The 27723-nt window shown below is 47.3% G+C and overlaps 1 protein-coding gene and 1 long non-coding RNA gene across 5 annotated transcripts in view; both read left to right on the top strand.

Moving 5' to 3' along the window:
• Positions 1–10241: 10241 nt before the first annotated feature.
• Positions 10242–27723, top strand: part of ADAMTS9 (ADAM metallopeptidase with thrombospondin type 1 motif 9) — a 109622-nt gene continuing 92140 nt past the window's right edge. For all 4 annotated transcript variants that reach the window (XR_009455874.1, XM_059715417.1, XM_059715418.1 and 1 more), the window contains exons 1-3: positions 10242–10478; positions 12724–13103; positions 14184–14346. Coding sequence is in view for 3 of the 4 variants with exons in the window: in XM_059715417.1 (XP_059571400.1) it covers positions 10412–10478; positions 12724–13103; positions 14184–14346 (610 nt within the window). In the remaining variant the exon portion in view is untranslated. The remainder of the gene's footprint in view (positions 10479–12723; positions 13104–14183; positions 14347–27723) is intronic.
• Positions 10487–11436, top strand: LOC132244462 (uncharacterized). The gene is made up of 2 exons (XR_009455876.1): positions 10487–11146; positions 11213–11436. It is a non-coding gene; the product is annotated as an uncharacterized LOC132244462 (long non-coding RNA).

The following is a 27723-nucleotide window of genomic DNA, read 5'->3' as shown; positions in this document are numbered from 1 at the left end:
TGCTCCGTGATTGTTTTCCAGCTATTTGTGGGAAAATGTGTTGGGCACCGGAGGAGGGGATTGCAGGAGAGGCAATGGAAGGCTCTTGGCATTTGCATTATCTAATTATTTATCAGCACTGTAGGTTGTAGCCGTGTTGGTCTAAGGACACAGGCAGACAAGGTTCTTTGGGTGGATGTGATCTCTTTTATTAGACCAACTAAATAGTTGGAAAAATTGTTCTTTGCAAGCTTTTGGCAGCAAACAGACCTGCATTTTGCATCTTGGCTTCTATTCTGGGAAATCACACAACACCAGCAGATGCCTGAAGAAGGGTGTTTGTGCCCGCAAGCTTGCCAAGAATGATTTTTCCAACTATTTAGTTGGACTAATAAAAGATATCACATCTATGCAAAGAACCTTGTCTGCCCTGTTATTTATCCGTGCTCCAAAGCAGCAGGGGTTTCCAGCCCAGGGAAAAGCATCTTGGGTCACAGCTTGCTTTTTGGTGTGGAAAGCAGCACCGAAACTGGTGGGTTGCCTGCATGGACAGGAGCCAGATGAGGAGGAGCCATGCACAGAGGCATGACTGATGATGCTCCTATTCTGTTGACCAAGAAGATGTCTTCAATGCACTATTTATTTATTTTTGCCCCATGGGCATGATGGTCCCTTATAATCACAAGGGAAATGAGTGAAACGTGGCCACTAATAGGCAGAGAGTGTTTGCCTGCTATCCCTCAGTGAGCTGGCATTGCTACTGCTGTGAAGGGGTTAAGATTTGGTGTCACAGGTGAGGCCCAAAGTAAGAAACCATAAGATCAGGAAAGCTGGGAACTCCTTATACTTCTCTTTTGTTCCTGCCCTGAGGCAATCTCCATGTGGGTATAGGGCAGCCTGGAGCAGGGCAGGGACTCAACCGGCTTGCAGAGACCCGTTTGCATTAACAACCGGGAGAAAGCACACAAACAATAGGGCTGCGTGGAAAGCCAAGTGTGCCCTGCACACAGCAGCTATTTCACACCGGCCTGGCCTCTCGGAGAGTTTATTTTAACTTGTTTGTACATGCACCATCAATTAACAGCCGTGATGCTACTGTATAGGCGTGTGACAGAAAGAAGGGCAAACATTCACTTCTGAGGCAGAGAAACACCCCGATTCGGTGGCTCCAAAGGCCTGGTTTGCACCCCTGGCAGAAAATGGCAAGAAGTCACCTTCACACCGACCAGGAACCTTGATGGAGATACAAGAGCAGCATTTTCTTCCTCCTTCGCTCCGCTCTGGCCTGCCTGGTGCCGAAGGAGTGCGGTGTCATACCCACATCCCAGCCTCTGGCATTTTCCTTATTTTGGCCATTACATTTGTTCTATAAACATCAATCGTCTAGTGGCATCTGCTACCTTTTGCCCCAAATTTGCGAGCTTGAACTAATCTGGAAAGACTGAAAGTGCTCGTAAATTAAGCTAGGCTGGAACTTGCGAGTGCAGTGGCTTTTTGTCGGGAGACACGGACTTGGAGAAACCCAAATGTGTCATGAAAACACGACTGTTTTGACAAGCTCCTGACAAATACATAAATAAGCAGACCAAGCCAACTCCGTCCGAGTTGTTGGTGAGTTCATGGCTTGGAGGAATGACGCTCATCCGAGGTGCTGCCCCAGGGTGAAAGAGGCAGACCTGAGGGTCCTGGAAACCAGAATATCTCATTTTGAAATGTTATTTGGCTGCTTCAGACTTGAGACGTCCTTGAGAGCTCCTCAGTCTGGAGCAGATGACATATTTTCCCAGAATTTTGCTGTTTCCTGCAAAACTGAAGTTGCTCTAAGCATCAGCAGTTCCCTCTTTGGATCCTGACAAGCCTCCCTTCTGGCATCCTTCCCTCTCCTTAAAACCATGGGGGGAAAATAAAACAGCGCCAGCTTACACTTAATACCCAGTCCAAACCCTGCCTTTAAGTGCTATATACAACTTATGACCAATGAGAAATGTCTTTTTGCATTTTTTAAAGCACTGCTGAGACTGAATCAATTCCTTTGCAGCCTCTGATTTGCTGGAAGCAAAAGGGACTAAAAGCAAAATCGGGCTCGGATGTGGGAAGTGCACCGGAAAACAACCTGCACAAGAAGTGAGAAGCAAGTTGGATGCTTTGAAACCCTTGGCCTTTTAACAGGCAGCTGGGAAGCAGTTCAGTTGGTTTACAGAGGAAGAGCTTAGGGTTGTCTCTCTCTTTGAAAGAGGGAGGTGGAGAAGAGCCCAGTTAAAGGAGAGAGGCTTTCCACTCTGCTCCTAATGCATTTTAGAGGGTCTCCTTCCCCCCAGCTTCACTATCAATCCAGGAAAGCCCCAGTTGCTCCCATCTCTGTGGCCTGCAAAGATGTTGAGCAACCCCAATAGTTACAAGTGGGAAAACTCAAGAGCCCCCAGATTTCCCCGCGCGGACCGTGACTAAAGATGAAAGCTCCTTAGTTTCAGCTCAGGAGCACCACCTTTTTTTTAGATTTATTAACAGTCCAGACTTGCTTGACAATTAAATCCAAAGCCATTTCAATACTAAATCCAAAAAGGTGTTTAAGACCTGGCTAGATAAAGCCTTAGCTGGGATCATTTAGCAGGGGCTGGTCCTGCTTGGAGCAGGGGGTCAGACTACATGTGACCTCCTGAGCTCCCTTCGACCCTCATCGTATGTGATTGTGTGAACTTCGACATGCAGTCTAGTTGCCAATTAAATCCAAAGTCAATTCAATAATGAATCCAACCAACTTCAACACGCTGTCAATATGACAATTCAATCCCTAGTCAGGGTATCGGCCACCTTCACAATCATGGTCTCTTCCCTGCCAGGTACAGAAGGTCACGGAAACATTAATTTGAGCAAAAAGACTCATCAAAAATGGCATCTGTTGGGAGTTACGGTTAGGAGTGGTAGGGAAGACACATTTACAGACACAAGTGGGCAAAAATAACCCAAACTCTACCTATGCCACGATGGGCTCTACATCAGCTGTTACCACGCAGGAAAGAGATCTGGGGTCACTGGACAGTGCACTAAAAATGTGACCTCAGTGCTCCACACCCATCAGAAAGCCAACAAAAAGTTGGAGGTGATTAAGAAGGGAATTGGAAACAAAGTGGAAAGTATCATCGTGCCCCTTTACAAATGCATGGTGCATCCACGCCTTGAATACTGTGCCCACTTCTGGTCTCCACGTCTCCAGAAGGATATAGAAGAGCAAGAGAAGGGCAGGAAGGATGGGTATGGAGGAGCTTCCATAGGAGAGACTGGCTATTCCAGTTAAAAAAGAGATGCTTTGGTGGGGGGGACATGTGAAGGGTTTACAAATTAGTAATATGGTAAAAAATAGAGAAGTCAGGCTGGATAGGACCTCTAGAGATCTGTGCCAACCTGCCCAGAGTTAAAGTACCTTCTTGACCCCAAATAGGACAAGAAAGGAGAGGCTTATTATTGACTCTCTGTCACCAGGCAAGAACGGGGAGGGGTCACAAATTAAACCAGCAGGGAGTCAGTTTAAAATGAACACCAGGAAGGTCTTTTCCACCCATGTGTTATTCCAGGGTGGAGCTTGTTGCCTCCAGGTGCGGTGGCAGCTCAGGGCATATTAGCCAGCTTCAACAATGGATCAGACGCCTTTTGGGCGGAAAGAGGTCTGAGCGAGGGGTGCGGTTTTTCGACCAGAACGGCCTAGCCCTAAAATGCTGGAGGCTGCAAGAGAGAGAGGGACAGCAAGAGTGGGGTTGCCCGGGTGCAACACTTGCATCTGACAAGGATCTTTAGGTAAACATGATATCTTTTATTAAGCTGATTAAGTAGTTGGAAAAATTGTTCGTTGCAAGGTTTTGGGTACAAACACCTTTCTTCAGGCAGAGGGACAGTCTATAAACGTGTCTTCTCTCCCACTCCTTTCCATAACTCCCAAGAGATGCCATTTCTGATGAGGGTGGTATTGGTTGTGCTGTGTTAGTCTAAGGATGTAGGCAGATATGGTTATCTGGGTACATGTGATATCACTCCTCGGCCTCTTGTGGGCTAAAATCAAAATGAAGGGAGTATCTGAAGTCTTGGACTAACAAGTCTGGGATGGAGGATGCTTGCCTGTAGTTTCTGGGGGCATCTGAACCCCCAAAACCCAGTTCCTTCTGCCTTCCAGCCTCCGCTCCGTGCCTCGGTGTGACCCTGGGGCTTGCACTATGGAGTTTCGCCACTGCATCCATATGAGCCACCGCGACTCAAGAGGCTGGGATGGAGGATGCTTGCCTATAGTATCTGGGGGCACCCGAATCCCAAGACCTCAGGGCTTGGGTCTGCAAGTAGGATGCCTGCTGATGGATTTGGGAGCATCTTATATCCCAGGGTGATGAGTCTGGGATGAAGGACACTTGCTGGTTGTAGCACCATATGTGGTGTTTGGAACGATTTTCTGTCTGCTCCGTTAATATAGATTTTGGAGCAACTGAGTTCAGCTCCATCAATGCGATTGGAACCGACGTGGGCTGTCGGTTGTAGCCGCGGTGGTCCAAGGACACAGGCAGGCCGGGTTCTTCCAGTAGAGGTCCTCTCTTTTATTACCCCAACAGAGTAGTTGGGGAAAAAGTTCTTAGCAAGTTTTGGGGCACAGCCACCCTTTGTCACGCACGGGGAGCAACTCATTTGACCTGGAACACAAAATATATATATTTTTTTAAAATCTTTTACTAGATGGTACATAGCTTGCAAAGCACCATCGTCCAACTATTGAGGTGGTTTGTGGCTTGCAAAGCACCATCGTCCAACTGTTTAGATGGTCCATAGCTTGCAAAGCGCCATCGTCCAACTATCTAGATAGTACAGTAAAAGCTCTGTTAACCAGCATCCATGGGGAATGGGGGTGCCGGTTAATCAAATATGCCAATTATCTGAGAGTTATACTTCCACGGTTTTTTTCAAGAAAGAAACTAAGCCTTTATATTAACTGTGATATCATAACTTTTAATATAACCTTTTAATATAACATTATTATAACTTTTAATGTAACATTTTAACTATGATATAACAACTTTTAATATTGTAACTACTTTAACTTTAAATATTTTAACTATGATATAAGGAATAATAAAGTAGACTGTACTATTACTGCCCCTCAGCTGCTTCTGAAGGTACCTTGGGACCAGAGGTTGCCTCGAAACGTGGCTCTGCTTCGCAGTGTGGCTCTTCTTGAGGATCATCAGCATCAATACTAATATCTGATCCTTGACGCAAGCGGCAGAAGCTCTTTGAAGTGACCTGAGGCTGTTTGCCTGCCTGCAAGTCAGTTGCCTTTTTTTCAGGAAATTGTTGTGAACAACACGTAGTTGCACCACTTCCTGAGCACAATACAAAGACTGCTGCTCAGCAAATGTCAAGCATGTTCGCAGACGTTGTGCAGCAGTAGCCCAAGCCACTTTAGTTTCTTCACCGTAGTCGTCGTCTTCTTCTGGGTCTTGTTCAGGTGCAGTAGGTCTGTCAGGATGCACAACCTTTTCTATGATTTCAGCATCAGTAAGGGTTTGCAACATCAAGGTCTTGATCAATGTCTTCAAGTTCAGTATGTTTGACTTCAGTGAGTGGGTTAGTGGGGTCAGCATTTTGAAGGACATCTCTTTTAATGATTATTTTTTGTCTCGCATTGAAACCTGAAAATTCTTCTTCGTCAGAAGATCCCCTGCAAACATCACTGCTGCCCATAGTTTTCTCCAAGCCTTCCTTCAAGTTGTACTCTTCACAGCACACCAGGTGCACACCACATTGAAAATTGCATCTTTAATGGTGTACTACGACTGAAATTCATGGAGATTTGCCTTCATAGATGAATAGCTTCCTCATAAAATCCCTTCTGTAGATGGATTTCAGGTTTTTGATAATTCCCTGATCCATAGGCTGTACGAGTGAGGTGACATTTGCAGGCAGGAAGATGGTAAAAATATTTCCAGACACTAACTCTGCTTCAGGAGGGTGAGCTCGACAGCTATCTAAAATCAGAATAACTTTTGTGTCTTCTGGTTTTCCAAGTTTCTTCAGGTGCTCTTTCACTGCTGGTACAAAGACATGGTCAAACCAGTGCAAAAATATTTCCTTGTCCACCCATGCATTACATTGTGCCTTGTTACTCAACAGGTAGATGAATGACACCCTTGAGTACTCTTCATTGCCTGAATTTTCCCACCACTAGCAACTCGATTCTGTGTGTGCCCGCTGCATTTGCACATGTAAATACAGTCAGGCAGTCCTTGCTCTGCTTAAAACCAGCTGCACCAACCTCACCTGCACTAGCCAGGGTAGAAGTTGGCAAACAATGCCAAAAAAGGCCAGTTTCATCAGCATTGTAGATCTGCTCTGGGGTTACACCATGCTTCACAACCAATTTTTGGAAAAATCCACAATATTTTTCAGCAGCCTCATGATCAGCAGATTTTTTTTCTCTAGACACATCAAGCCTTCTGATACCATGGCGAAGTTTATAAATAGTTGGAAGATGGTGCTTTGCAAGCTATGTAACATCTAAATAGGTGGAAGACGGTAATTTGCAAGCTATGTACCATCTCAATAGTTGGACGATGGTGCTTTGCAAGCTACGAACCATCTAAACAGTTGAACGATGGTGCTTTGCAAGCTATGTACCAACTCAATAGTTGGATGATGGTGCTTTGCAAGCTATGTACCATCTCAATAGTTGGACGACGGTGCTTTGCAAGCTATGTACCATCTCAATAGTTGGACGATGGTGCTTTGCAAGCTACGAACAATCTAAACAGTTGGACAATATTGCTTTGCAAGCCACAAACTATCTAAATAGGTGGAAGACGGTGTTTTGCATGCTATGTACCATGTCAATAGTTGGACGATGGTGCTTTGCAAGCTATGAACCATCTCAATAGTTGGACAATGGTACTTTGCAAGTGATGTACCATCTAAACAGTTGGATGACTGTGCTTTGCAAGATATGAACCATCTAAACAGTTGAACGACGGTGCTTTGCAAGCTATGTACCATCTCAATAGTTGGACAACGGTAATTTGCAAGCAGCGTACCATCTAAAGAGTTGGACATTGGTGCTTTCCAAGCTATGTACCATTTAAACAGTTGGAGGATGGTGCTTTGCAAGCTATGTACCATCTAAACAGTTAGACGATGGTGCTTTGCAAGCTATGCACCATCTCAATAGTTGGAAGGCGGTGCTTTGCAAGCTATGAACCATCTCATTAGTTGGACATTGGTACTTTGCAAGCTATAAACCATCTCAATAGTTAGACGATGGCGCTTGGCAAGCTATGTACCATCTAAACAGTTGGATGATGGTGCTTTGCAAGCCACAAACTATCTAAATAGGTGGAAGACGGTGCTTTGCATGCTATGTACCATGTCAATAGTTGGACGATGGTGCTTTGCAAGCTATGAACCATCTAAAATGTTGGACGACGGTGCTTTGCAAGCGATGTACCATCTAAACAGTTGGACGATGGTGCTTTGCAAGCTATGTACCATGTAAATAGTTGGACGATGGTGCTTTGCATACTATGTACCATGTCAATAGTTGGACGATGGTGCTTTGCAAGCGATGTACCATCTAAACAGTTGGACAATGGTGCTTTGCAAGCCACAAACTATTTAAATAGGTGGAAGACAGCGCTTTGCATACTATGTACCATGTAAATAGTTGGACGATGGTGCTTTGCAAGCTATGTACCATCTAAAGAGTTGGACGATGGTGCTTTGCAAGCTATGTACCATCTAAAGAGTTGGACGATGGTGCTTTGTAAGCTATGTACCATCTAAAGAGTTGGACGATGGTGCTTTGCAAGCTATGTACCATGTAAATAGTTGGACGATGGTGCTTTGCAAGCAATGTACCATCTAAAGAGTTGGACGATGGTGCTTTGCAAGCTATGTACCATGTAAATAGTTGGACGATGGTGCTTTGCAAGCTATGTACCATCTAAAGAGTTGGACGATGGTGCTTTGCAAGCTATGTACCATGTAAATAGTTGGACGATGGTGCTTTGCATACTATGTACCATGTCAATAGTTGGACGATGGTGCTTTGCAAGCTATGTACCATCTAAAGAGTTGGACGATGGTCCTTTGCAAGCTATGTACCATGTCAATAGTTGGACGATGGTGCTTTGCAAGCTATGTACCATCTAAATAGTTGGACGATGGTGCTTTGCAAGCTATGTACCATGTAAATAGTTGGACGATGGTGCTTTGCATACTATGTACCATGTCAATAGTTGGACGATGGTGCTTTGCAAGCTATGTACCATCTAAAGAGTTGGACGATGGTGCTTTGCAAGCTATGTACCATGTAAATAGTTGGACGATGGTGCTTTGCATACTATGTACCATGTCAATAGTTGGACGATGGTGCTTTGCAAGCTATGTACTATCTAAAGAGTTGGACGATGGTACTTTGCAAGCTATGTACCATCTGAAGAGTTGGACGATGGTGCTTTGCAAGCTATGTACCATGTAAATAGTTGGACGATGGTGCTTTGCATACTATGTACCATGTCAATAGTTGGACGATGGTGCTTTGCAAGCTATGTACCATCTAAAGAGTTGGACGATGGTGCTTTGCAAGCTATGTACCATGTCAATAGTTGGACGATGGTGCTTTGCAAGCTATGTACCATCTAAAGAGTTGGACGATGGCGCTTTGCAAGCTATGTACCATGTAAATAGTTGGACGATAGTGCTTTGCATACTATGTACCATGTCAATAGTTGGACGATGGTGCTTTGCAAGCTATGTACCATCTAAAGAGTTGGACGATGGTACTTTGCAAACTATGTACCATCTGAAGAGTTGGACGATGGTGCTTTGCAAGCTATGTACCATCTAAAGAGTTGGACGATGGTGCTTTGCAAGCTATGTACCATGTAAATAGTTGGACGATGGTGCTTTGCATACTATGTACCATGTCAATAGTTGGACGATGGTGCTTTGCAAGCTATGTACCATCTAAAGAGTTGGACGATGGTCCTTTGCAAGCTATGTACCATGTCAATAGTTGGACGATGGTGCTTTGCATACTATGTACCATGTCAGTAGTTGGACGATGGTGCTTTGCAAGCTATGTACCATGTCAATAGTTGGACGATGGTGCTTTGCAAGCTATGTACCATCTAAAGAGTTGGACGATGGCGCTTTGCAAGCTATGTACCATGTAAATAGTTGGACGATAGTGCTTTGCATACTATGTACCATGTCAATAGTTGGACGATGGTGCTTTGCAAGCTATGTACCATCTAAAGAGTTGAACGATGGTACTTTGCAAACTATGTACCATCTGAAGAGTTGGACGATGGTGCTTTGCAAGCTATGTACCATCTAAAGAGTTGGACGATGGTGCTTTGCAAGCTATGTACCATGTAAATAGTTGGACGATGGTGCTTTGCATACTATGTACCATGTCAATAGTTGGACGATGGTGCTTTGCAAGCTATGTACCATCTAAAGAGTTGGACGATGGTCCTTTGCAAGCTATGTACCATGTCAATAGTTGGACGATGGTGCTTTGCATACTATGTACCATGTCAGTAGTTGGACGATGGTGCTTTGCATACTATGTACCATGTCAATAGTTGGACGATGGTGCTTTGCAAGCTATGTACCATCTAAAGAGTTGGACGATGGTGCTTTGCAAGCTATGTACCATCTAAAGAGTTGGACGATGGTGCTTTGCAAGCTATGTACCATCTAAAGAGTTGGACGATGGTGCTTTGCAAGCTATGTACCATCTAAAGAGTTGGACGATGGTGCTTTGCAAGCTATGTACCATCTAAAGAGTTGGACGATGGTGCTTTGCAAGCTATGTACCACGTAAATAGTTGGACGATGGTGCTTTGCATACTATGTACCATGTCAATAGTTGGACGATGGTGCTTTGCAAGCTATGTACCATCTAAAGAGCTGGACGATGGTGCTTTGCAAGCTATGTACCATCTAAACAGGTGGACGACGGTGCTTTGCGAGCTTTGGGGCTTGCGTGATCCCGAGCGCTTGCCAAGCCCGGCTCTTGCAGCCGCCGGACGCTCCCGCGGGCCCGGAGGAGCCGGCTGTGCGGGCCGAGGGGATGCGGAGCACAGCCCGGCCGCCTGCCCCTCCTCGGGGGCGGGCTCTGCGGCTATTTGATCCGGCGGAGCCCGCCCCGCTCCTCCTTCCCGGTGCCGTGCCCGCTCCAGCCCTCGCCGGAGCCGCACAAGCAGCTCAGCCGGGGGCGGCGGGGCAGCTCGGGGTGGAGGCGAAGCGCAGGGGCCCGGCGGAGCGGCTCCTTGCAGCATGCCGCTGCCCCGCGCCCCGCAGCCCGCGCCCCGGGCCGCCCCGCAGCCCGCCCGCAGCCCGCACGCCTAGAGCCGGCCGGCCGGCGCCGCGGAGCGGGCGGGGGCGCTGCTCCGGCACCATGCAGCCCGTGCTCTGGGCGCTGGCGCTCGCCACGCTCTGCCCGGCCCAGCTCCATCCCCGCCAAGGTAGGGCGCCTGCCCCGGACTGCTCTGCCACGGGGGACCCGAGAGCATGGTCCGTGCCAGAGGCTGGGAAGGTTTGGGATGCTTTGCAAGAGGCTGGGGTGTTTGGTGGAGGATGATCCATGCAAGAGGTTGTGGGGTCTGGGGTGCTTGGTGGAGAGCATGATCCTTCAAGAAGCTGGGAGAGTTTGGGATGCTTTGCAAGAGGCTGGGGTGTTTGGTAGAGAGGATGATCCATGCAAGAGGTTGGGAAGGTTTGGGATGCTTTGCAAGAGGCTGGGGTGTTTGGTGGAGGGTGATCCATGCAAGAGGTTGCGGGGTCTGGGGTGCTTGGTGGAGAGCATGATCCTTCAAGAAGCTGGGAGAGTTTGGGATGCTTTGCAAGAGGCTGGGGTGTTTGGTAGAGGATGATCCATGCAAGAGGTTGGGAAGGTTTGGGATGCTTTGCAAGAGGCTGGGGTGTTTGGTAGAGAGGATGATCCATGCAAGAGGTTGGGAAGGTTTGGGATGCTTTGCAAGAGGCTGGGGTGTTTGGTGGAGGATGATCCATGCAAGAGGTTGGGGGGTCTGTGGGGTTTGGTGGAGAGCATGATCCTTCAAGAAGCTGGGAGAGTTTGGGATGCTTTGCAAGAGGCTGGGGTGTTTGGTAGAGAGGATGATCCATGCAAGAGGTTGGGAAGGTTTGGGATGCTTTGCAAGAGGCTGGGGTGTTTGGTGGAGGGTGATCCATGCAAGAGGTTGCGGGGTCTGGGGTGCTTGGTGGAGAGCATGATCCTTCAAGAAGCTGGGAGAGTTTGGGATGCTTTGCAAGAAGCTGGGGTGTTTGGTGGAGAGGATGATCCATGCAAGAGGTTGGGGGGGGGGGGGGTCTGGGAGCTTGGTGGAGAGCATGATCCTTCAAGAAGCTGGGAGAGTTTGGGATGCTTTACAAGAGGCTGGGGTGTTTGGTAGAGAGGATGATCCATGCAAGAGGTTGGGAAGGTTTGGGATGCTTTGCAAGAGGCTGGGGTGTTTGGTAGAGGATGATCCATGCAAGAGGTTGGGAAGGTTTGGGATGCTTTGCAAGAGGCTGGGGAGTTTGGTGGAGGGTGATCCATGCAAGAGGTTGCGGTGTCTGGGGTGCTTGGTGGAGAGCATGATCCTTCAAGAAGCTGGGAGAGTTTGGGATGCTTTGCAAGAGGCTGGGGAGTTTGGTGGAGAGGATGATCCATGCAAGAGGTTGGGGGGGGGGGTCTGGGGTGCTTGATGGAGAGCATGATCCTTCAAGAAGCTGGGAGAGTTTGGGATGCTTTGCAAGAGGCTGGGGTGTTTGGTAGAGGATGATCCATGCAAGAGGTTGGGAAGGTTTGGGATGCTTTGCAAGAGGCTGGGGAGTTTGGTAGAGGATGATCCGTGCAAGAGGTTGGGGGATCTGTGGGGTTTGGTGGAGAGGATGATCCTTGCCAGAGGTTGGGAGAGTTTGGGATGCTTTGCAAGAGGCTGGGGTGTTTGGTGGAGAGGACAATCCATGCAAGAGGTTGCGGGGTCTGGGGTGCTTGGTGGAGAGCATGATCCTTCAAGATGCTGGGAGAGTTTGGGATGCTTTGCAAGAAGCTGGGGCGTTTGGTAGAGGATGATCCGTGCAAGAGGTTGGGGGGTCTGTGGGGTTTGGTGGAGAGGATGATCTTTGCCAGAGGTTGGAACAGTTTGGGATGCTTTGCAAGAGGTTGGGGGGGTCTGAGGTGCTTGGTGGAGAGGATGATCCATGTCAGAGGCTGGGAAGGTTTGGGATGCTTTGCAAGAGGCTGGCGTGTTTGGTACAGAGGGTGATCCATGCAAGAGGTTGGAAAGATCTGGGGTGTGTGCTGGAGAGGATGATCTTTGCCAGAGGCTGGGAAGGTTTGGGATGCTTTGCAAGAGGTTGGGGGGTCTGGGGTGCTTGGTAGAGAAGGATGATCCTTGCAAGAGGTTGGGGCGTGGGGGTCTGGAAGGCTTGGTAGAGAGCATGATTTTTGCAAGAGGTTTTGGGGGCTGGGAGGCTTGGTAGAGAGGATGATCCTTGCAAGAGCCTGGGTGGGTTTGGGATGCTTTGCAAGAGGCTGGGGGGACTTGGAGGCTTGGTGGAGAGGATGATCTGTGCAAGAGTTTGAGGGGTCTGGGAGGCTTGGTAGAGAGCATGAGTTTTACAAGAGCCCAGCTTAGTCCCAGCAAGGGTGAAATGGGGAGTCCTGGCAGGCATGGCTCCAGGCATGTCCCATCCCCCACACAGCCCGGCTCCTGGCACAGCTGAGCGACTATGAGATCGTGACCCCCACGCGGCTGGACGAGCAGGGCCAGCCCTTCCCTGCCCGCGCCCACTTCCAGCGAAGGAGACGCAGCTTGCCAGCCAGTCCCGGTCTGGATGCGGTGCCCGGGCCCCATGGAGCCCGCTACAGCCTGAGCGCCTTTGGGCAACGCTTCGTGCTCAACCTGACAGCCCAGGCGGGCTTCATCGCGCCCCGCTTCACCCTCAGCCTCGTGGGGCGGCCCGCCTCCAACCGCACGTGGCTGCTGGCCGACGGGGATGGCGACGTGCGGCACTGCTTCTACCGGGGGCACGTCAACACCCGCCCGCAGCACGTCGCCGTCATCAGCCTCTGCTCAGGGATGGTGAGTACCCCCCCAGCTCCCCGCGCCCCTGCTCCGCTTTGCTTTGACCCCTGGGAGCAGCCCACCTTGTGCCCCAGCCCCCTGTGCCCCTTGTCCCGCCAGGCGTGCAGCTCCTGGACCCTCCAAGCTAAGTGGGGGCTGCTTTGCCCCAGCCTCAGCCCCATCCCTTGCCCTAGGCACGGTCGGTACCTCTCCACGGTCTCAGCCCCCTTGCAGGGGATGGAGGGCTGTGCAAGCCTTGCCCTGGAGCGCAGCAGGGGAGGGGAGGGGAGGTGTGCTGGCCTGGCGGGGCAGTGCCAAGACTCTCCCAGCCTTGCCAGGACCTCCCTAGTCACTCACAACAGCGGACAGTTGGGACAGCCCCTCGGTGGGACGGTGCATACTGTCAGGCAGAGGCAAAGTGCCCAGTGCCCCGGTAGATCCGGGCTGGTGCAGCATGCATGGGGGGGCAATCCAGGTTGTGCTCAAAGCCAAGAGCGTGCTCCTCGTCCTGCACTGCTGCTCTTCACCAAACAGCAGCTAGGGGACACTTTTGCCTGGGAATCGCTTTCTTTCCCCTCCATGGTCTCCCGTTAGAAACTTTGATAGCTTCTTATAGGCAGCAGTTCTTTCCCCTGGCCAAAACACTGGATATTAGGCTCAGCTTGTATCAGCTCGTCGTGACCCTTGGCATATCCTACCCATGAGAAAGGGGGAGGAAAGAGCACGGTAGAGCCTGCCCCCAGATGTGCCAGCAATACAAAAAAACACCTGACGGAAAAAACTGGGTCTAAAGTTTGTCTTCTTGCCAGCTAGGCTTAAATTGTGCCAGCCTTAGCTGTGGAGAAAAGTAGCTTACTCTGTAAGTAGTTCTCCTGATTTCAGTGCTGTTGAGCTCGCACGCAGCATTGCAAGCATCGTACAAGCAGCATTGCAAGCATTTGTGGGGGTTGCTGTAAAACTGAACGTGGTTAGGATGGCCCTACAGCCAGCACGTTTAAATGCTAACACCTTAGTTGCATTTGGTCCTTGCGTCCTCTTAGTACTGTGTATTAGTTAGCCTCTGCCAGAGGCTGACTGCCTGTCTCTGTTTGTTCTCAGCTAGGCACATTCAGGTCTCATGACGGGGACTATTTTGTAGAGCCTCTGCTGTCACTTGATGAGCAAGAGTATGAAGAAGAGCACAATAAGCCACATGTGGTCTACAGGCACCGGGCACCACAAACAGGCTCGTCAGGGGAGAAGCGTGCTTGCGATACTCCAGGTATTCATTTTTACTATTCCCCCTGTAGTTATCTTGATATACAGCTGCATTTCTGAAATGCACATGATTTGCAGCAAGAAGTCTTCAGGTGGTTTGGGTGGGTTGGGATGGTGTAGGTCTGAAAAGCAGGGATGTTTCTAGGACTGGAGTTTCTCTGCTGTAGGAATAGCTTGTTTGAAAGAGTTATACAGGACCACTGCTCAGGTGAGATGTGTCTTTGTCTTAGATATCTCATGTTAATTGATACGGAGGCTGCTGTCAGGCCAAGCTTAACATTTCTATCTCCATCCTTAATTTTATTCACCCCTACTATGAAGCAGTCATCTTTGACCTCCTCAGTGTTAAACATACCTGTAAACTGGTCTTCTACCCCCTTCCTAACCATAACTCCCCAAAGACACTATTTCTGGTGCTCCTTAGCTGGAGTGAAGGAGCCTTCACCTGCTGTCATCTGGCCCGCTATAATTCCTCCCATCGTTGTCTCTAGGCTGCACCGCTCCCTACCTGGATTTGATCCTAAATTGCAATGACTTGTTTCTTTCTTTGCACTAGAAATGAGAGCATATCACCCCCTACCCTGCAGATCCTTCCATTGTTGCCCACCTACTGCGGGGTCCTGTACAAAAAGCACACTATTAACCTGAAAGAGCTTTCAAGGGCTTTCTTTCTCCTTAACCAGCATCCACCCCCTGTCTGACCTCATCTCTTGTTCTCCAGCCTATTCCATGCACCTCTGAAAGAGCAGGAGCCTTTTTCTTTTTCCTTCTCGCGTCTCCGTGAGCAACAGCTTTTCTCTCCCTGTCCCTATTATCTGAAGCAGCCTCCTGCTGCGTGTGCTTAGTTGACTTCCTGAGTCTCACAATTAATCCTCTTCCTTGGCAAAGGATACCTAACCCCCTCTCTGGTATAACTTACTTCTTGGGTCTCTTGTTTCCTCCCTGCCTTTGGCCCACATCCACTGGCTTACTAAATCCATCCACAGGTGCTTCATGTATGATCCATTGCAGCCTAAATGCTACAGGCATAAATCAGCTCTTCTTGCTCTGAATGAATGATACCTTTAGTTTGCAAGGAGACTCGTAGAGGAAAGGTACTATTTGATAAGGGAGGCTTGTACAAAATTCATGACTATTTTACCCCAATGATGTTTTTAGGTTGGGGAATATAAGCAGTGAGTTTTCTAAGCGCGTAGCTTCAGCTGATAGCGTGAAACACTAATTCAAGGAATTATCCGAAGTAGAGATGAAGTAAACATAACGATGACAGGCGTGTTGCATGTGCGAATGCACACGCACACCTATGCATGCACACACGCAAGGGGCTAATGGTACATCTCACAAGACTTCTATTGTTTGTTCTTCCAAGGGTTGCTGCTGGACTATGCCACTCTGGTTTCTCTCTTCCAGCTGTTTCTGCTCCCTTCTTTGAGATCAGATGCAGGAGACTCAGAACAGTTGGAAAGAAACACGGAAACTGGCACAATTCATCAGTAACCCTTGGAAGAACGGAGCAACAGATCAAGGATCCCATTGACTTGAAGGTAGTTGCAAGGGCTCTGAAAACAATTTGGGGTCACTCCATATGTGCACCACACCGGGTCTGTCGAACTGGACTCTCTTACGTGCCTGATGATTTTGGAGGAGGGTTCAAGCTACTAGCTTTCACAAGGGCTGGCTTCGTCCGCCACTGTTCTGCTCTGCTTCCTTATCAGTGTCTCGTGCTGTCCCTTTTTATGCCGCTTCTTTTCTCTTCTCTTCTCCTTTGCTCCATGCATTGGGCAAAAGAAGACCCCACAATTTAAAAAAACTTTCCCAAATAATTCTGTTCAGAAAACCCCAGAGAAACTTGGTTCTCTCTACCCCATTCAGGCTGTTCCCCAGCATTTCCTAGGTCAAGCCTGTGCTGGTGACAGATGCCACGTTGTTGACTCTGGACACGGCCACTTAAGAGCAAATATGCATAGAGCAGGGTCAGTGGCTAGTTTCATCTCCAAACACAATCTTCCCTGCTGATTTCTTGCCCTTAGCCCAGATGGTTTTAGGGCAAACAGTAAAAGTTTAGCGACACTTTTCATTTTCTCTTTGGAAATTGCCTTTGTGCAGGCTGCTTTGACCATCTTGGTGGAGTTGATGGTCTTAACTGCATTGGACCTGGGATTTGTGGATCGCATTACTTTTTTTTATAGGCCTGGTACAAAAAATAGGATAAAGTCCATTTGCACTGCAAGTTAGCGACCAGAACTAAGACTCACTAGGGGAGGAAACACAACCCTGGAAAAGACTTAGGCCTCAGTCCTGCAATGAACTTGAAATGGGTGAATGGACTCCATTGCAAAGGTTATTTTATTAAGGCTATGTCTTATCTGGAGAAGTTTTGTAAACAGAATAATGTGGTCTTAGAGTCGTGCAGTCCTGTTGTCATCGCGCAGTGTAAAGGAAGAAATTCTCCCTGGTTTTGCGACTGGTGAGGTAGGGTCTTTTGCTTCTAATAATCCCCATAAACTATTTATCATCACAATTAGTTTTCACATGACTAGGTCAGCTGGTGAACAGGAGTGTTTGTTTTTCAAGCTGCTGAGTTTTAATTAGCAGTTTCTAATAGCTGTATCTAATGCTTTGAGATGCAGGAGAATTTGGATAATAGCTTGTCAGGTACTTTGCAAAATGCCCAGTCGCCTTGTGAAAGTTGGTGGCTTTAGAAAGCAAGTTGTGCCATGCATGTAAGGAAGTCTCTTGTAATGCAACACAGGGCTCCCCCGACAAAGTGCTACCATTTTTTTTTTTTAATTTTCCCCCATTAACAGCTAACAATGCCTTACAACAAGCTGTATAGCCCTGCTTTGCTGTTAGAGATGGCAGGGTTTTGTAGTTGTGCTCCCAGGTGAGGATGCAGCTGCTCCTGGTTCTGTCCCTGTCATCCTGCGACACAGTCCTCCTTTCTGTGCGTATCTTCCTCTTACCGCAATAAACCCCTAGTAGCTGGAGCGCTGGACTGAGCCTCAAGAGATCTGGGGTTCATTCTGCCATCGATCTGGTGAGTGACTTTAGGAAAGGGGCTTTACCTCTCTCTGCCTTGGTTTCCTCATCTGTAAAATGGGAAGAATCATTCTGCTTTCTTGTGATGAGCTTTTTGAGCTATCCTATTGAAAAGCACCGTAAAACATCCTAAAATGACATGTTCTTCATCACAATGAGCCAGTTCCTTAGCTGATCTGCAACGACCAGATGCAAGTGCACGTGCCTCGAGGAGAGGATGCCTGACCAGGCTGCGGCTGAAACGTCTCCAGCAGGTGTGGCTTTAGAGGCTCCCTCGTGGCAGCCCTGCTACTCACCGCTTCGTGCCAGCAGGACTTATGGCCATGCCTGTGGAAACCTCCCCGTGCAAGCTACAAGCACCCAGCGATTTGATGGTGGAGGAGCTTTATGTTTAAAATCCCTCTGTTTAAACTCCGTGCTGGGATTCCTGCATCTGGGCCAGGCTGCTCCAGGGGGTTTCTTGTAGAGAGAGACGTCCAGTCCTGCCCCAGCTCCAGATGCAGATACTAGCTCGCACGCAGGAAGCCTCCTCTAGTTACCAGCTAAACGAACTGCTTCTGGTCCTCTCTCGTCCCCTCCCAGATGACTTCTGGATGAATCGAGCGTGGTAGTTTTTCCTCGTGTACCTGCGTGCTTGTACGCTGCAGACAGACTCCTCACCTGTGTGTATGTCCATGGCTTTCCTTTTCTGGCGTGTCTTCTCTGTTGAAATTTTTCGCTTGATTTATTGTTTTTAGAAGGTGTGTGTGTGCATAGGGGAAAGTTAAAAAAGCAGTCCCCCTCTGTGCTGGAAGGTTAACTTTTCTCTTTCGTTGATTTTTTTTTTTTCTTCCCCTTTTGCCTTGTCTTAGTTTTTGATGCTGCCCCTTTCTCCCCTCCTTCTCCTTTTTCTATGTCTTGGGAGGGCTGGGGTCAGTTATGGTTAATCTCTTTTTGATCCGTAGCAATAAGTGGTTGCTCGCAAGTGCAGGGCGCTTGACTTGATGGCCCAAGAAGTCCTTTCCAGCCTATTCCCCTCCAGTCCTTTTGCACTACTTATATTGATCTCTCTAGCTCTATGTGAATCCCATTGGAGGACTGGTTTTATATCCTCTATCTCCTTCTGTCTGTTTTTAGTCCAAACTTTGCAGATTCCTTGCAGCTTTTGCTTTGAAATCCATTCAGGGGCCAGGTTTTGAATTGGATCTTTGTGTCCTTTGCATTCGCTGGTCTGACCTGGCTTTTTATGTCTCTCTCCTTTTATTTTAGCTGCCTTCTTTCCAGCTTCACCTCCTTCTGTGTGAAGGCCGGTCTCCCTGGCCCTGCAGCTCCCCGTCCGTCGTTACACCTCCGCTTTCCTGTAGCTTTTGTTCAGCATCAAAGTCAAAGGCTGTGGTGTGGCGATAAGTTGTTTCTCACATGTAGAGAAAAGGACCACGTGCAGTAAGCGCTGGCGTCTGGCTCTCTTTGCTGCTTAACCCCCAGGCCGTGCTGTGGGTTAGGGGCTGTAGTGGATTTCAGGGTTTTAGCCGATCAGATCGAGGCCTCGGCTCTTTTAATGAGATTTGTCAAAGCCAGCATATTTTCTGACCGCTTGCGCAAAAAGTCTCCTCGCCTAAACTGCGAATGCCCAAGTGCCTTGGCCAGAGCTCCCCATTGAGGCAGCAGCTCTTATCTCATTGATGCCTCACTTGCAAGAAGGTGTTTGGAGCCCCCCCTCCCTTCTTGGAGAAGAGCCAAAAAAAGGCCGGAAAAAGGACTTCCAGCTATTCACATCGTAGTGGGAGGAGATTAGAAATGTCCTTGATTTAGCTCAGCGCAAAGCCGGCGCTGAGTTCGGAGAGACCGGGCTGAGGCTACGGCAGCAGGGCCTCCTGCAGGCAGCGATTGAGGGGCAGAGGAGGAAAAGCCGCATGATTCACGACTGTTTTTGAGCATCGCTAGCAGAAATTCCTGCTAAGAGCAGCTGTCTGGGTTGGGATGCTCCACCACCTGCCCAGCCTCTGTGGGCTCTCCAATTTGCAACTGGTTTTAGCGCCGTGGCTCTCTACTCACCCTCCGCAGAGAGCTGTCCCTCCCTGACGTGCGCGACCACATCAATAAGTACCAGTTGCAAAGAGATGAAGGCTCTTGAACTTCCCCATCGACTCATGGCCATTTTGCCAACAGAGAGTTGGGGGAAAGTGAAACACCAAGCTGGAATTATTAGCTGTAGGTTATTTGCTCAGTCTTATTCGTTACAACCCATTCTCCCTGTGCTCATTCAGGATGCCACCATTATCTCTGCGGCTTCCACACTTCCAGCCACACAAATGCTTGCAGTCTGCAGAGGTGCAGCTGGCTGAATACAGTTGTGTCCATGAAGTGGCTCTGCAAATGTGACCCAACTCCCAGGCTATCTGGGTTGGGGAAGCTCTGTCAGCATCCCTTAAATCATAGCTGCTGTTTCAGCCCATCATCCTTAGAAATAACCTCACTCCTATTTAACACCTCGGGTTAGGCGCGGTCCATTTGGTCCTTTGCCTTCATGATGCACGTCGAATGTTTCGGATGATGCATTAGCAATGCAAAGACCGAGCAGAGTCTCACCAGGCAGCTGATACTCGTGGCATGGATGGAGTTGGCAATATGTCACTGATTCTTGGATGCATTAACGGGGAATGTGTAATAGGTTATGACTTCGGAGTAACTTTAATAGCCTGTCCTGTTGAATATGGCGCTGGAGAGTCCCTGCAGCTGGAAGGAGGGGGCCTGTTGTACTATGACCCCAGGTTTGCAACGGCTTTGCTAATCCATCTGCTGAGGATTAGAGACTTGATCTTCTGTGATGCATGGGCAGCAGGTTGTGCATCCTCTGGTCCTGTCTTGCATGCTGTTTTCCTCACTCCCACTATGATCTGCCATCTTTGAGACCATCAGTGGAGCAACTGGAGGAAGGGAGGGAGTTGCTGGCATGGCATTCCTGTTGGCTTTGCAATACCCAGGCGTGTATTAGACCTTCTGCCCCGCTGTAAAACCTGCTGTTCCCCGCACCAGGGCAGTGGGCAAGGGTCTGTGATCTGGCAGACCCTCAGTACCTGTTTGGTTGGGCTCGGGCCATCCGTTGGAGATTGTATTACTGGAAATTTGAGTTAAAGCATTGGGAGATGAAGGCTTTTTTTTGGAGGAAGCGCGTGCTCCACATGGGGAGCTGCCTGAGCTCTGTGGACAGACGCTGGATCAATTGAAAAGATGCATCAGGGAGAGGAGCCATGTAATCACAGGGATAACAAAATTATACATGGCAAGATAGCGTCACAGTCACAGGCTCTGCATCCCTGCCCACCCCCCCGCATCTCTGCCTCCAGTGCTCAGGGTCACTCTTCTCGATCTGGTACAGAAGTTTGGTTTTCTAACCTAAACTGATTCGACGTAAGTGCACATCACACCAAGTCTAACTTAGACTGGCTTTTCTGCCATGTTTAGGCTGGTCTATGCACGCTGAACTTCTGTATGGTTACGGGTTTAGATGGATTTTCGATCACTTGGGTTTATGTGTGATGTCTGTACCTGGCCCGCAGGGATCGGTTATACTCAAGCAGCCTTCTGCCCTTTCTGGCCATTTGTCTGCTCCCATCCTCAACCCTTCAGGAATCATCCTGAGCTCTTCCTCCATGTTTCTAACGTGCAGTTGGACTGCAAATCTCAGCATTTCTTAAAGCTCCAGCTCCTGGAGTCATATGACTCCTTGGGGATCTCCGCTTGCTTTCTTTCAGTACATTTTTAGCTCTTGTGAATGCAAAAAGAAAAAAAAAGAAGCTGAAAACATGAAGCCTATAACACAATAAAAATACCCCCTCGTACACCTGCCGCCCTGCAACTGAAGCTGGTCAGGAAAGCTGCACGGGCACTTAATTTCCTTTGCACAAACCGCTCCATAAACACGAGCCATTTCAGTTTGGGCAGAACGGAGCATTTCATATGACCCAAAAAGTAGCCGTCCTGCATTTTCTTTCATGACTGAAACAAAGGCCCAAGTCAGGATCTTTCGCTGGACCGCGTTTCCATCCCCCGCACAACTCCAGCGGCAGGGCCTGTGAAAGGCAGGTCTTATTACATTCGGTCCATGCAGCCAGTTTAAAAATGATTTTTTTACATGTTTGGCCAGCTTGTGCTGGCCGAGACTAGCTGGAGTTGCCCTGCAAGGTTCAAATGGTTTGTAGTTGAGCTGTTCTGGGTTTGGTAGACAAGGGCTAATCAAAGAGTTACCAGTTTTCTTCTGTATGTCCAAGTGCAGAGGAGATTTTGCTTCCCCGTGGACTCTTGTTTGGTTTTGATCTTTTGTTAGGTTTGATCCTTGCTTCCTCAGTCAGGTGGATACCCTTTGCCCAAATCCAACCCTAGCAGCATGCAGTTCTGTGGGTGCAGCATCCCGGTACGAACCGTCCTGCAGAGATGACGCGAATCCTGCATTTTGGACCGACTATCAGAAAACATTACAGCCCCGCTCTTCTGAGGGCTTCACCCCTAGCTGTCAGTCGAGCTGCATGATGACAGGCGTCCAAATCCTGCTCCCTGAATCAACAGAGTAAATCTGTGGGTAACTCCGCTGGTTTACAAGAGCATGACGCTGGATTTATGCCATAGTATAATTGACGGGAGGATCGACCTGAACGCCTTTAAAAGGAGCAGAGCAGAGCTTGCCTGGTCCCCTGTGACAGTACAGCAAATGCCCAAAGGAAGTGGGGTCGGACTTGGTTTCAATGGGATGCAGTCGGGATCGGACGTTTTTGTCGGACTTGATTTAAATGGGATGCAACCGATGTGGTTTTCTGGGCTGGAAGGCAGGGACTACACCTGTCACCAGAAACATGATTTTCCCGTGGGTTGGGAGAGGTCCCGCAAGCGCACGGTGAAGCTTTGGGAATGAGTGACAGCTCAACGCGTGCCTGCTTTTTGGAAGCTGGATGGACCAGGGTGCGGTGGCGAGGACTGGCCACATTTCAGCCAGAGGTTACGGGCTTGGATACCTCTTAAGCCTTCTAAAAGGGCAGGGGCTGCTTTTGTGACATGAAAGGCTGGGTCGCAGCCTTCACTCCGGTATGCGCATTGCAGAAGCCACAAACAGAAATCGGCCCCCTCGTTAGCAGCCTCAAAGCAACCAAGGACTCCATTGGCATGGAAACAGGACTATTTCTTTCACTCCAGAGGTGCCCCGGGAGGTCAGGGCTGAGGCACATGAGCAGTATTTGAAGGCTTGTGTTACTGCTGTCCGTGCTGTACCTGTCCTTTAGGCACAGAGCACTTTTGCTCTCGCTCTGTCTTCTCCCATGAATGTTAGCAAAAAAGGCTCTTGAAATCCTTCAGCTGTTTCTAAAAGCAAGCAAAGTACATGTATAGAGATAGATAGATAGATAGATAGATAGATAGATAGATAGATAGATAGATATGTATAGGTATATAGGGGTGTGTGTGTATGTATCTATATATAAGTGTATATATATAGGTATAGGTATGTGTATATATATATGTAGGTATAGGTGTGTGTATGTGTATATATATGTAGGTATAGGTGTATATATAGAGAGAGGTAGGTGTGTGTATATATAGGTGTATATAGGTGTGTGTATATAGGTATATATATAGATATATGGGTGTGTGTGTGTATAGGTGTATATATACGTATAGGTATATCTCGATAGATATAGGTATAAATAGATCGATAGACATAGGTATATCTCTATAGCTGTAGGTATAAATCGATAGGTATAGGTATATCTCTATAGATATAGGTATATCTCTATATATCTGTAGACAAGTATAGATCTATATATATATTTAAAAAAAAAAATGGCCATGCTATTTCTGACCCAGCTGCATTGCTTTTCAGCATGCTCTTCAGGTCTGTTTTTTCCCTTTCCTTGTATAAATGCTGCTGTTAACCAAAAACACCTTCTTTGAAACTCTTGAGTTGGTCTAATGAAAGATATCGCTTCTGTACAAAGAGTTTGTTTGCTGCTGTTAGCCATAAGCATGGATTTCTTAGGGCGGTACCTTCTATTGGACCAGCTGCACAGCAAAGATAGAGTTAGACAAGTTTCCAAATGTGAGATGCAAGCTTCTTTGGGTAGAGGTGATATCTTTTATTACACCAACTGAATAGCTGGAAAAAAGTTCTTCTTGGTCATGTCTGATTAGTGAGAGCCGACGCGGTTAGCAATAGGAACTGCTATTGCTCCAGAGAGCTCTAGACCTCTTAGTCACACGAGTCATCCCGGTGACTTCAGGCAAGTAAGGGCAGATGTTGGTTGTAAAGAAGCCGACATGCAAAGACATTTTGGAAGGGTGCATGCCCTGTCCTCCTGTCACTCTCCTGACCAGCTTCAGTCGCTGGGTGTCAGGTCACGGGGTGTTTAACTGCCTTGAGGGACTGGAGTTAAATTTTGCTAAGCTTTATGAAGGTGTGCAATAATTAACTTGCTAACTATAGCTCTCAGCATCGGGATACCTGGGTCAGAGGAGTCCTTATGAACTTTGTAGGCTAACAACTGAAGAGCAAACCCTAAGTGGTAAAACACCAGGTTATGTATTCAAATGGCATGTGATAATAAGTTAGTTTAAAAGCGCCGTGCTTTCTTTTTTCTAACCGGGGAGAGAATGTTAATGCTGTTAGCTAAGAAGCTGCTTTTTTTTTTTCCCCCTCCTACTGCGGTGTTCAGCTTTCATGAACTCGAAGCTGAACTGGAATTGCTTTCATTGTCACATGCCTTATTTAATTGTGCAAAATGCTTTCTATTCCCAAGGACAAGTTAATGTGGAAATGGAAAGGATTATAGCTGTTAGGGATAAGTGATCACTCTCTTTTAATTTTTGATTTTAGCATAACAATGGTTACTACTTCAAAAGCAATCCCTGGGTCTGCTCCTGTCACCCTTACTAATGCAGTCAGTCATTGTACAGGGCCCAATGCTCTCTTGCCGTGCTCCCCTCTTGGCCTGATGCAAAGCCCATTTAAATCTGGGGGAACGAGTTGCACCGACTTTAGTGCAAGAGGCATTTGGACAGGCTTCCCGTCTACATGATGCCAAAATGAGGGCAGAGTGGGTATAAAATGTTGTCAGCAGTGCTATACACTCATTTGATATTAGTGTAAATGAGCGTGCAAGATTCAAGGTGCTGGTGGAAACAGACCCAGAGGACCTTCATGTATGAGAGGTTGCAGAGTTGGACCGACTTCAGTACAGTAGCAGTTACGAGGGAAGGTCAATCTGCAGATAGTTTGCAGGACACAAGAAGTTTTGTGTGTTTGGTAAGTTAAAGCAGTCATTAAAACAGACTAGGTTTAAAGGACCAGCGCTCTAAAAATATTATGCTATTTTTTTCCAACCTTTTTAAAACAAACATTGATGGCTGAATCTGCCAAAAGATTCGGTTTCATCTGCGGTTGGATTATGAATCTATTTGTTGCATTGCTTTAAATGGTAGACACTTGTAAACTCATCTAGTAATTGGGAGTTGGGTTCTTCTGAGAATAAAAGAGTATGCGTTGTTACTTAAACCCATCCAATTACTGTCATGTGTAGGCAGGTGTTTTCCAGGTCATTTGGTAGAACGGAGGCATTGCCAAGCAAATGTTTTCCTTCCTGTTTTCTGCTCATACATCAGCATGGTAGATAACTGCAAAATCAGGTGGAAAAATATCAGCCCCGTTTTGGTTTTTTTTTTATCTTTAGCTCAAAATAAGCTAGTTTTTTCATTGCTGTCCATGCTGCAGTTGTGAACTGTCATCATTCAATAATGCTCTTCTGGGATGATGGGAGAGTTTTTCATTTCAGCTTAATTAGGTCGCAGGATGCAAAACCATTCAGCAGTTATACATTTATATCCTTTGGTCATTTTAATGGTGACAAGTTAGATATCAACAAAATTAGGCCCATACAGCTCTCTCAGTCTGCGCGCACAACTCCCGTTAAAGCTGATGGGAGTTTTATGCATAGATTGAGAGTGGTATAGTGCCATTAGGGTTTAATTTTTTACAAATTAAAATGTACGGTTTGTGGTTGAGTTGCAGTTATGCGCAAGAAAGATGGGGGGAAGATAACGGCCCATTATTGTCAAAGTCCATGAGCGGTTTTAAATCTGATGCTGCCCAGCTAAAGCTGTGATTAGATTTTTAGTGACTAGACTGGAATACTTAATATATAAATATGACTGCAGCCTTCAGCTGGTCCTGTAGAAATCACTCTCTACCTTGGAGAATCGGTTGCCTTTTAAAGCACGCCCTCGCCCGACTTATAGTCCACTTTTGCTATTGCAATAGTAATGATTAGGATCCTTTTTTTTAACTTTGTGTATTTGTCAACTTTCTGGCTGGGTACGATTTGGTTCGCGGCTTCCCTGATGCTAGCGGTGCAGGTGGGGCTCAACCTGTGGGCCCCAATCTTTGGCCTGGGCAGGACTCCCACATCTGGCTTGCCCTGAGTTCATGTGGCACACGTGACTTTTGTGGCGCGCTGCCTCCCTGCTCCAGGCTGCAGGATCAGCGACTCTGGCGATACAATCCTTTCTTTTCCTGCAGGTTTTTCACAGAGCAGGCCAGGTTAAAAAAAAAAAAAAAAAAAATGTTATGAAGCATGAAAATGTGATTATGAAAGCAGAAAAAATAGGTTGAGGACTCGGGGCAAGCACAGCCCCTTGGACCGTTTTGAACTCATTTCTTTTTTTAATGGCTCCGTTTTAGGTTGGAGATTTCCCTTTAAAGGGTCATTTGGATTTCTCGCTTTTTGGAGCAATGAAAAGAATAGTCGATAAGGCTGCTTTAAATCACTGTTTTCAGCTCAGCTGAGCTAATTTGCACTCCCTCAGAGATCTGCACCTATCCATATAGAGACTGTCCTATGTCATGGTGCGGTTCCTATTAATTGGGGATTAGACACCTCCGTTCTTATATCCTTTGGGCCTATGAGACTTGCCTACCTTCCTCTCTCTGCAAAGTTACACATGTATATAACTGGCCTATATATATATATATATATATATATATATGTATGTATGTATGTTTATATATGTATATGTGTGTGTGTGTGTGTATACACACACACACACACACACACACATATATATATGTGTATGTATGTATATGTCTGTGTGTGTGTGTGTGTGTGTATATATATATATATATATATATATATATATATATATGTATGTATGTATATGTTCCACGCTGATATGGAGATGGCAGAGCGAAGAGGGAGCATGGCCGAAGAAAACAGATGGAACATGTACAATTAAGATTTACCACCTGATTAGTATGTAATTGTAGCATTATTGAAAAAGTAAGAGCAAAATCACCGGTCTTTGACGCCACTTAATTTTTTAAATCGGCTCATCATAGGAAGGGGCTAATGACATGCAATTCATCCATGAGAGACTGTTCAGCATGGCAAAATAACGTAAACCCAAATCAAAACTGCTCATCTAGGCTATAACCCGGGCGTTCTTTGTAGCTTTGCTTTAATTTCGTCACAGCTGGCAAAAAATATCAAATTCCCTTATCTGACCCACCGAGAACGGTACAGGAAGCTAGATATTAGGCAAGAAAGGGAAGTTTGGTGCTCAAACAAGATCAAAACGATAGGGAACTTCTCGGCTATTTTCCACGGGCAGTTTCCTTTTTGGGCTGTTTCAAGCCATAATTTCCAATGTACTGATTTTTAAATATGCTCCTAACGATGAAGGACCAGCTGAGTGTCTGGCTCATTCGCTATCCAACTGGGTATGGTGAGCTTATCCCCTGTGTATGCAGCATAACATTTAAATGCTAAATGTACATACGTATATATATACACAAGTGGCCTGTTTCCATGCTGATTCCTATCCAGGTAATGCCACAGCGGCTTTGAAGTTGTGCTAGTATGGAAGCAGAATTAGGCCTGATGCGAGAGCAGCATAAATGGAGCGATCCAGTTGTATATGACTGCTGAGGGCTATCCAGACGTCTCACTTAAAGATCAGTTAATCGTCCTCACCTAAACTGTCTGACGGTATTTTGCATTGACTAAGAAAACAGGGAGCGAATGCAGAGAGGTTGGTATCGGTGAGCATTTAGCATTTAAATGCTATGCTGTATGTTCATACACAGGGGATAAGCTCACCATACCCAGTTGGATAGCGAATGAGCCAGACACTCAGCTGGTCCTTCATCGTTAGGAGCATATTTAAAAATCAGTACATTGGAAATTATGACTTGAAAGAGCCCAAAAAGGAAACTACCCGTGGAAAATAGCTGAGAAGTTCCCTATCGTTTCGATCTTGTTCGAGCACCAGACATCCCTTTGTTGCCTAATATTTGGCTTCCTGTACCGTTCTCGGTGGGTCAGATAAG

This window comes from Alligator mississippiensis, chromosome 12, assembly GCF_030867095.1.
Source record: "Alligator mississippiensis isolate rAllMis1 chromosome 12, rAllMis1, whole genome shotgun sequence".
NCBI lineage: Eukaryota > Metazoa > Chordata > Crocodylia > Alligatoridae > Alligator > Alligator mississippiensis.
Note: the sequence above shows the minus strand (reverse complement) of the source record. Positions and strands in the feature narration are given on the sequence as shown.